The sequence below is a fragment of the Heliangelus exortis genome, chromosome 3 (assembly GCF_036169615.1).
Source record: "Heliangelus exortis chromosome 3, bHelExo1.hap1, whole genome shotgun sequence".
In the NCBI taxonomy this organism is placed as follows: Eukaryota; Metazoa; Chordata; class Aves; order Apodiformes; family Trochilidae; genus Heliangelus; species Heliangelus exortis.
The window spans coordinates 2,972,892-2,982,991 of NC_092424.1; the positions used below are offsets into that span (position 1 = coordinate 2,972,892).

General features: G+C 50.3%; 1 protein-coding gene across 1 annotated transcript; it reads right to left on the reverse strand.

The window, feature by feature from the left end:
• Nucleotides 1-709: 709 nt before the first annotated feature.
• Nucleotides 710-9,727, reverse strand: DLL1 (delta like canonical Notch ligand 1). The gene is made up of 11 exons (XM_071738906.1): nt 9,085-9,727; nt 8,566-8,877; nt 8,214-8,274; nt 7,737-7,994; nt 4,949-5,009; nt 4,319-4,449; nt 3,982-4,151; nt 3,623-3,839; nt 2,123-2,915; nt 1,888-2,002; nt 710-1,427 (listed from the first exon to the last, which is right to left on the reverse strand). Exons 1-11 carry the CDS (start codon nt 9,142-9,144, stop codon nt 1,422-1,424), a joined length of 2,184 nt encoding a protein of 727 aa, XP_071595007.1. The 5' UTR covers nt 9,145-9,727; the 3' UTR covers nt 710-1,421.
• Nucleotides 9,728-10,100: the final 373 nt, after the last annotated feature.

Below are 10,100 nucleotides of genomic sequence, written 5' to 3' on the forward strand. Positions count from 1 at the left end.
GTCACCCTGTCCCAGGGAGGGAAGTGCCACCCTCCCCAGGTGTCACTGAGGGACATGGGTGCACACAAAGCCCCTGAGCTGGGGAATGTTCACCAGAATGTCCTGGGTATCCCAAAATTTCTTCAGGCAAGTGTTGGAGGTTGTGAGAAAGGAAAAGCTGAGTCAGGATGAGGTTGGGATGGGATGGGATGGGATGGGATGGGATGGGATGGGATGGGATGGGATGGGATGGGGTGGGATGGGATGGGATGGGATGGGATGGGGTGGGGTGGGGTGGGGTGGGGTGGGGTGGGGTGGGATGGGATGGGATGGGGTGGGATGGGATGGGGTGGGATGGGATGGGATGGGGTGGGATGGGATGGGGTGGGATGGGTGGGATGGAGCACACTTGGATTGCTCTTCCCTGGGAAGGGATGCCCCATGTGTTTATATACACACAGCCCAAGATGACTGAGCAAACATTACTCAGGGTTTTGGCAGACTTTTGCCTTTGGGCTAAAAGTGAGCACAGTTGTGGGGTCAACAGTTCAGAGGGTTAAGAGGGGACAGGGGGAAGGGTTGGTCCATACAGAACTTGTTCCCCAGTCTTTGTGATAGGTTTGGGTCCTACCCCCCCCCCAAATCCAGGAATCCACAAGACTCCTGTTGGATGTTGGTTGTAAGGTTCAGTCAGCTCATCATCAGTGATGGAATAACTGTGGTGCTCTGGTTATCATTAATAATATTTATTTTGGAAAAATATTTTAAAAATGAATTTCTTCATTAACAAAATGGTAAAAAAAAAAAAAAAAACCCTCAAATAACATTTGCACAATATTCCATAAATACATTTATATACAAAAAAATATAGTCACATAGACCCGAAGTGCCTTTGTACATATTTACCAAAAAATTTAAATTATAAAAAAAATGAACATCACAAAATACTCAAGCTTTACAATTATCATGAAAATATTTTTACAGATTCAAAAAAATAACACACTTTTTCTCACCTAGTAAAAACACATTTTAGTATCAAAAAAGACAATAAAGGCAGTGTTTGTGTCTCTAATTCAAGAAAAGACTGGCTCATAAGAATCCAAAATATACACTTCAGGCAGTGCATGCTTCTTATGTCGTAATTAAGTCCATTCATTTAAATATATATAGAAAAGCAACTGACCATAGTGCAATGATAAAATTCATAAAAGGCAGTGCAACAGTAAATCCTTGAACACAGACCCTTGCCTGGTGTCCATCTGGTTTCTTTATTTTGCAGTCACTTTGCTAACTTCAGTAGAGAACCAGCTCAAGCCTGAATTTAGTTTCTCAGCAGCAGTCAGTGAAGGAATCTATCTCCCATCCCTCTTTCAGCAGCATTCATTGGGGCACCTCTCCTGGGGAATTCTTCTCAACAACCACCTTGCCACATCACCTCTGGTTTACACCTGGGGAGAGAAAACACCAGCAGAGATCAGGAAAGGCTCAGGGGAAGCAAGAAGAGATCTGGTGGGATGCAGAGGGTCAGAACTGGGCGAGAAGCAGCACCCAAAGGGGAAGGTGAGGAGGCCACAACCACCCTCTCATTGTACCCTTGCAAAAACCATCACACCCATAATATCCACAGCACTGAGCTTGTCTTTTCCACATCCCCAGCCTGACAAACACGAGCTGGGTGGATTTCAACAGGTCCAAACCCCTGTGGCACCATGGGAAGGAGTTTATCTGCCCTGATGTGTGCCCGGATCACCCACCAGGACTTTCTTTTTAGAAAGCTTTCTTTTCAGAGGTTACTTCAAACTTTGCCCAGTCTGACTTGCCATACAGGTCGTTGGGTTGTGTTTTTTTTTTAAAGGGAGATAATCACCACCCACCTCTGCTGCTCCCCCTGGCAGGCAGTGTACTAACCTCAGTTGCTATGATGCACTCATCTTTCTCTTCTGATATGACATACACCGACTGGTACTTTGTGTCCTTTGAAGTGGAATACACTGAATCAGGTCGTTTTCTTTCAGAAGTATCACTATTGAAGGCAAAGAGAGACAACAGAGGTCAGATGGCTGGTGCTTAACACCACCCAGGAGACACGCAACACCCCCATCCAGAGCCGAGCTGCCCCCCGAGGCTCAGATGTGAGAGATACCTCTTGAGTTGTCCTGCACTTTTCTCTTCTGCCTCCGAATCGTACGTTTCACACTTGGCTTCACATTTGCCATGCTCCTCTTTGACAGAGTCCTCGTTCTTGAGCTCGTGCACCAAATTGTAATCCACAGACGGGTACCTGGCCTTGTAGCCGTTTTTATCCGAGTTATCGCTGTGAAAGTCCACTTTCTTGTTGGTGTTTTTAATCTGGGTGGCCCCGATGACACTTATGGAAATGTCCTTCTCACGCTGGCAGTTGGCCAGGTTGTTCATGGTCTCAGTCTCACTCCTGCAGGCCTCGGGCTGGGGGTGCCTCTTCTGCACCCGGAGCCGGACGCAGACGACGACGGCGGCGCAGCCCAGGAGCAGCATGAGGACCAGGATGATCCCGGCGCAGACGGCGATCCAGGGGAACTGGGAATTCTGCCCATCCGTGTACTTCTCCGTGAAGTCCACGATCAGAGGTCCCTGGGGGGGCTCGGGGAGCAGGAACTGGCAGTTGAGCCCCCCGTAGCCCCGGGCGCACTCGCAGACGTAGCGGTTGTTCCTCTCGTGGCAGGTGGCCCCGTTGTGGCAGGGGTTGTGCTCGCATCTGCTGACCGGGGTGCTGCAGTTCTTCCCGTTGTATCCCGGGGGACAGGTGCAGGAGTAGTCGTTGACACCATCCTGGCAGGTCCCCCCGTTGACACAAGGGAAGGAGGCACAGTCGTCCACGTTGTCGTCGCAGTGTCTCCCGGTGAAGCCGGCCTGGCACTGGCAGATGTAGGAGTTCCCCAGGTCGACACATTGGGCTCCTGCAAGACATCATCAAACAGGGGTTAACTCTGGGGTCTTGGGACCAACAGCCTCCCCCCTGCTCTTCTCAGGGTGAGCATCACAAGGGGCATCTGAGAAGAGCTTTCTTTTTAGAGGTTACTTCAAACTTTGCCCCGTCTGATCTGCCATACAGAACGTTGCATTTTTTTTTTTTTTTAAGGGAGCTAATCAGGTCTGCTTTGCATCCTCCATCCTATTCCCTTTTTCACATTTCACTCAGCTTGGACAACAAAGCCAGTCCAGATATCAAATGAACACCACACTCTCATGTTACAGAGTTTGAGTGGCAATGAATGAGGAGGACTGCAGTGAGGAAAGTCTTCAGGAGATGGATCAAAACAGGAAGATTAGTGTTACCAGATTGCAAGCAGTAATATTTAGCACTTTTATGGCATTTTGCATCTGCAATCTTTGCAAAACATCTACAAGTATAATTCCCCATATTTTTATGCAGGAAGCTTCAGGCCAAGTGACCTGGCCACAGTCACCTCTTGAGAAAACAGGACCTGCAGCAGTGGCCCAAACCACATCATTACCTTTGAAGCAAAATTCCTAAAAAAAGTCAACTACTGCCATGACACAGACCAGGAGTGGTCCCTGGGGCCTTGTTGCAGACTCCAGACCAGAAGCCAAAGTGACTGCATGGTCTCCTTTTGGAAGGTCCCAGTAGCACCTTTGCTCTTACCATTTGCACAAGGGCTGGAGCTGCAGTAATCGATTTTCTTCTCGCAGTTGAACCCGGAATAACCCAGGGGGCAGCGGCAGCTGTACCCCCCATCAGGGTTGTCAGTGCATCTCCCCCCGTTGAAGCAAGGCCCATCAGCACAAGTCATGGCACTCAGCTCACAGTTTTTCCCATAAAAGCCCGGGGGACAGGTACAGGAGTAGCTGTTCTCCAGATCCTTAGGGAAAGAAACGAGAAACGGTCCAAATATTTACCTGAAGTCGCTTTGCAACCCAAAAAAAGGGAGGTTGAAAAATCAGTAAAACTGTTATCAATTCCTCCCTCGGGGGTTTCAGGTGGCACAAGGAACTCAAACTTACAGTGCAGCTTCCACCATTCTTGCAAGGGTTGGCATCACATTCGTTGATTTCAATCTCACAGTTGGAGCCTGTGTACCCGGGTCGGCAGGAACAAGTGTAGCTCCCCTGACCAGTGTTGGTGCATGTGGCACCATTCTTGCAGGGCTTGTGGTGGGTGCAGTAGTTCAGGTCTGTAAAATATTTAAAAAAAAAAAAAAAAAATTAAAAAAAAAAAAAAAAGAAGAGAGTAGTCAAGATACTTGCTGCTTCGCAAGGCTTGCTAGGGTGAGGGAGCTGGAAATAGCTGCTTGCTTTCTTCGTTTTGAAACAGACACTCAGGCATGGAGTGAGAACTTACCCTGGTTGCAGAAAAGGCCACCCCAACCTTCCTGGCAGTTGCACTGCCATGGCTGCTGACAGGTACCATGAAGGCAGCCTGGGTATCGGATGCACTCATCACAATATCGGCCCTGCCAACCCACTCTGCATCTGAAAAAAAAAAAAAAATAAAATAAAAAAAATAAAAAAAAAATCCAACAACAAAGTCTCGTCAGATTTAGACTTCTCACAGTTGGAAACCCTATCACAAACTCTGCAAAACACACTGATGCCAGGGATCAAGTTTCCTAAAAGCCCTCGGTGATCCTTCATGTGAGAGAGTCACCGAGTCCAAGCGTAGCATCAGCTTTCATCTGTCCCAGCTATTTCTTCCCCTTCCTTAGCTAGAGCAGTGCTTCCAGGTAGTTAATTTGTTTACTCTAATAACAAACAGCTAAACCTTACACACAGCCCTGTAAACTCATTAAGTTAATATTAATGGCCCTGATGTTTGACTTGTAGATTAATACTTTGATCTGGCATCAGCTGGATTGATCAAATTACCATCTAATATGAAGAAAGGCATTTAAACCCCCCCTTCAGATGCCCAGTGCCTTATTTAACACCCCAGCATCAATGCTAAAGACAAAGAAGGCAGCAGAAAACTTACTTGCATTCCCCAGGTTTGTCACAAAAGCCGTGTTGCTCATCACATCCGGGCAAACAAATTGCTGTAAACAGACCAAAAAAAAAGGGAGAGACGTTCAGCACTGGGGCTGAAAAACACTTCCCTTTAACAAGTTAAAAATAAAAAAAATAAAAAAAATAAAAAGCACCTTGCAGGTGGGGAGTGAGCCCCTTTTTTACTAGGTGGGGGCAGTTCAGCTCAGCTGAGTTAATCTCTGAGGTCTGCAGGAGTATTGATCTCCCCCTGGTAACTGGGCACTTTACTTATCACCAGGGATGAGCATTCTTCTTAATACAGTTGCACACAGACAAAAGAGGGCTCACAATTGCTCCCTTCCCCACAACCCTCCCCCGACCCCCCTTTTTTCCCTTCCCTTCCCAGTGAGGGTCAGAAGTCCTTTTTTCCAATTCTATGCACACAGCTCCACCTCTTAATATCCCCCGAAAGTGTGTGTGCAGATAAGAGTGGACAGCTGGTGTGCAGGGTGCCAGTGCAAGACAGCTGCTCTATTGTCTATTCTCTCCCAGCAGCTGCCCCACTGCAACAATACCCCAACCCCAGAGCCAATGGGGCCTGGGGCTGGCAGCCCAGCAGCCTATCCCAGCCTCCAGTTAATCTATGGCACGCGCGTGATTTCGCCGCAAAAAAAAAAAAAAAAAAAGAAAAAACTTTTTTTCTCCTTTTTTTTTTTTTTTTTTTCTTATTCAAATAAATAAGTCTAAAGTTCTTCCTCCTTCCTCCCTCCCCCCTCGCCTCCTCCCCTCTTCAAAAAGGGGCGGGTGAGTGGGTGCAGCCTTGGTAAAAAAAAAAAAAAAAAAAAAAAAAATAATAAAAGAGGTAAGCGGGGCCAGCGGGAGGGAGGATGAGGGAAGAACGGGGAAAAAAATAAATAAATAAATAAATAAAAAGGGACTTCTGCTCATTACTTTGCCTGGTTATGGAACTCATTAAGCAGGCACTGCAAAGTTTTAATTCAACAAAGCCAGCCCGAGACAATGGCATGCGAGGGGAAGGGGGGGGGGAAGGAAAAAAAAAAAAAAAAAAAAGAAAAAGAAAGAAAGAATCGGCGCTGATAATCAGATCGCCTCCAAGTTGGAAAGAATGGAGCTTGGGGGAAGCAATCTGTGACTGGCAGCTCCCCTTGCTAACAGCAAAACATTGTTTTTGCATGCACACATAAACACGTTTCCCCTGCCTGGTAGGTTTTCAGCACTGTTAGAAGCTGGGTTTTGGGGAAAAAAAGGGAAAGCAACCCAAAGAGCATCCGTAACAAGTCAAGAAAGATGGACAGTGCCTTCCTAAGGGCAGGGCAGCAATGCACAGGCATCCCAAAGTGCTGACAGCCTCAAAAAGTGCTCATTATCAAAATGCTTCCTTTTTCCCCCATCCCTTGACACAACTGGGCTAGGCACTTCTGATCCTGGGAAAGGCTGGAGTTCCTATTTCAAACACTATCAAAGGAAATGGGAGTCCCTGTGCCTGTGTTGTTTATGGTGCAACACTCTACCCTGAACTGCTAAAAGCATCCCAGCAGTCACTGACAGGGAGAAGAAGCACTCAGGACTCATTTCATAGCAGCTTGGCTGAGACCACAGGGTAGGTGGGCTTTAAAGGGAACAGAAAACCCAACAAGAAGAAAACCAAGAGGCTGCTTGACAGCCTGGAAGTGTTTTCTCCCTGCCTGTCTGGCCCTCTGATGACTGGAGAGGAGCACTGGCCCAGTACATCATCTGCCAGGGAACTTCAGATCCCTGCAGACACCAAACCAGGGAATGCAGGAGCTCTGTGTGTGTGTGTTTGGGTGTACACCAGGGTGTTTGGGTGTACACCAGGGTGTTTGGGTGTGCACCAGGCTGTTTGGGTGTGCACCAGGCTGTTTGGGTGTGCACCAGGGTGTAGCTACAGAGGGGGGTGATCTGGAGCAAAGCTGCAGGTCCCTGCCATCCCTGAGTGTCCTCTCTGAGGGCTGCTTAGTTTCCTGGCTTTTCCTGCTGTATCAACACACCACATTCCTCAACAACTTCAAGCCCAGGAAAACTTTAAAACTTACATCCCCCACTGTAGCACTGATCATGGCAATGGCACAGAAGAGAGAAGGGAAAGAATATGAATGTTCTTCTGGCTCCAGGTACAAAAACCTCTCTCCGTGGCAGTTTATGAGTACCTCAGATCAGAAAGTTATGGACTAGAGGCCACAGAGAGTGTCTTAGAACTCTCAATACTTTCTTCAAAGCAAGGTGACAAGACATCAGAGCAGAACAAGCCCACCACCAGGCCTGCCACATGGATGTTGCTGAAGCATCACTCCCTCCTGAAGCCAAGTATCACCCCATGTGCCATGGTTCAAGGGTCAAACAGGTATAAAAAGCAGTCCTGAAATGTTTTGATAAATCCTCAAGCAACCACTGAACACTTTGTTATCAGATTTTATGTCTACAGGAAATGAGCAAGAGTGTAATGCTGGCACTGACACTTTGTTAGCTTCGGGGGCTCTTTGCACTCCCTATCTGGGGCAATAATAATAATAATAATAATAATAATAATAAAGGTTGGACTGGATCATCTTGGAGGGCTCTTCCAACCTAAACATTCCATGATTCCATGCAATGCTGAGGATCTCCCATCCCTTTGAGCAAGAAAACCCTCTCCACAGCACCCACTGCAGTTCTGTCCCCCCTCTCCCACAGATGTCAGAGAAACCCCTGACCCCAAGAGCTCAGGGGACGCCCCTACAACCACCACGGGGGGGGAGAAGGAGGAGGACACTCACGCTCAGTGCAGTACTGCCCTTTCCAGCCTGGGTTGCAAACTTTCTCTCCACGTTCTCCACAAGTGAAGTGGCCAAAGGCATCGTCCCGGGGCCGGCAGAAGACGGAGCAGCCTTCTCCGTAGTAGTGCTCATCGCAGACGAAGCGATAGGAATACTTGAGGTCCGTGCGGCCGCTGCTGTGCAGGTCCTGGGACCACTCTTCCCCCACAGCCAGGTGCCTCTGGGTGGCCAGGCGGCTGATGAGGCGCTCGGGGTTTTCTGGGGGGAAGCAGAGAGAGGAGAGGAATGATGAGGAAGCTCCCTGGGGGTGGAGGGAAACACGGAGGTAGGATGATGGAGGGGGGCGCCGACAGGTTGGCCTCTCTTCCCGTGGACTCCCAAAGAGAAGGAAGGGTGGGATGGGGGGGATGCACTGGACTGTAGAGAGGGGGGGATAAGTGGGGGTTGTTCAGGGGAAGAGTTTCAGTTTTTAGTTACCTGTGGTGAGGTCGTCAGGAGAATCTGTATGCAGAGCCTCAATGATGAGCGAGAAGGTGCCCTGAGGAGAGAAGGAGAAGAGAGAATGCACCGGGAGAGTGTGAGAGAGGGCAGGGCCAGAAGGTTTTACCCCCAGCCCTCCGGAGTTATCAGTCCCCCTAGACACCCCCGGGGGGGGCAGTGACACCTTGGTAAAGCACTTGTTCAGCTGGGGTGACCCGGGAGTGTGGGTTGGGTTGGGATGGGATGGGATGGGATGGGATGGGATGGGGTGGGATGGGGTGGGATGGGGTGGGATGGGATGTGTGCCGCCCCCCTTCCCGCTCCGCGCCGCCCCCCCGCCCCCACTTACGGGCCAGGTGAAGCCGAAGGGGAAGCGGATGGGGTTGCTGAAGGCGGGGTCGGCACCGCCCGCGCCGTCGGGGACGCTGAAGGAGTTGGCCCCGAGGACGGGGGTGATGGCGCTGCCGTAGGTGCAGGGCGGCTCGGGGGAGACGCTGGCCTGGTAGTGCTTGAGGCAGACTCGGAAGAAAGTCTTGCAGTCGCATTGCTGTAGCCCCCCGCCCCCGGGGCCGCCCCCGCGGCAGCAATTGCGGTTGCTGAGCAGCCCCTTCTTATTGACAAACTCCTGTAGCTTCAGCTCGAAGACCCCGGAGCAGCCGACCTGCGGGGCGGGGGCAGCCGCCGTCAGAGCCGTCGAGCAACGCGACCCCCGGGCACCAACCGGATCGACACTCCCCGACCTCCCCCCCTCCTCCTCCCGCTTCTCCCGGCTGCAACAGGCAGCATCAAGTCCCCGGCCCCCCCGCAGGACCCCTGAGGGCAGGGAGGACCTCAGGGATTTCTGTCCCTCAAGCCCGCGGGCACTTACCTGGCAGCGGCTCAGCAGCACCGAGAGGAGGGCGACCGTCAGCAGGAACCGACCTCCCATTTTGGAGGGGCAGCTCGGGTGCCCTCGCTTTCCTGCCCCTTGTCTTGTCGTCAGCGGGAAAGGGGACAGTGTCTCTCGGAGGAAGGAGGGGGAAAAAAAAAAAAAAAGGAAAAAAAGAAAAAAAGAAAAACAAAACCGAAAATATAATAATCACAAGCGGCCAAAGCCGCTCGCCCCAGCAGAGCTGGAAGAGTTAGTGTCACGATCTCCTTCTTTCAGGAGTGTCTCTGACTTTTTTTTTTTTTCCCCTCTGTCGATACCTCTATGTGTAGCCTGTCAGATACTGACAGCTCTTTCGGATGGCAAAAGAAAAAAAAAAAAAAAAAAAAAGGGTTAAGATTAATCAGCTAAACTCTTTTTCCTTTCCCAATCCACGGTGCTCCTCCCCTTCTCCAGAAATAAAAAATAAAAATAATTAAAAAAAAATTAAAATAAAAGCAACTTAATTCCCAACGGAGGCAGAGAAAAGGCTTCCCAAGGAAGGTTCAAAATCGGCGATCTGGCAATCCCTGCAGCGGCAGCGGCGGCCGGGGCGGCAGCGGCGGTAATTCCCGGTGCGGTGAGATGCGGGAGCGGCTTTGCGCGGCTCTGCGCGGCTGCGCTCGCCCTGCGCACGTCGGGGCTGGCGGGTGTCAAACGGCAGCGGGCAGCAGGTCACGTCGGAGCCTTGATCCCCTTTTTTTTTCTTTTCCTTTTTTTTTTTTTTTTTCAAAAGAAGAGACGCTTGCTTTCCTGGTTGCCGGCTTACTTTTGTTTTTAGAGGAATCCCAGCCAACAAAAATAAGCTTGTGTCTCAACAGCGGCGCGCTGAGCGTGTCCGGGTGTGCTCCTCCGGGGGAGGGGGGTGCCTGCTCTGCTCTGCTCTGCTCTGCCCCGCTCTGCTCCGCTCAGCGCCGCGGCTCCGCGGCTCTCTCCGAGGGTGAAGCGCTAAGGATCTGCCTCTCCTTGGGCGCCTG

Coding starts and splice junctions, on each gene's coding strand:
- DLL1 (XM_071738906.1), bottom strand. CDS start 9,144: ATGGGAGGTCGGTTCCTGCTGACGGTCGCCCTCCTCTCGGTGCTGCTG. Junction 7,995..8,213: donor TCCTGACGACCTCACCACAG/GTAACTAAAAAC, acceptor GCTTCCCCCCAG/AAAACCCCGAGCGCCTCATC. Junction 2,916..3,622: donor CTCCAGCCCTTGTGCAAATG/GTAAGAGCAAAG, acceptor GATGTCTTGCAG/GAGCCCAATGTGTCGACCTG.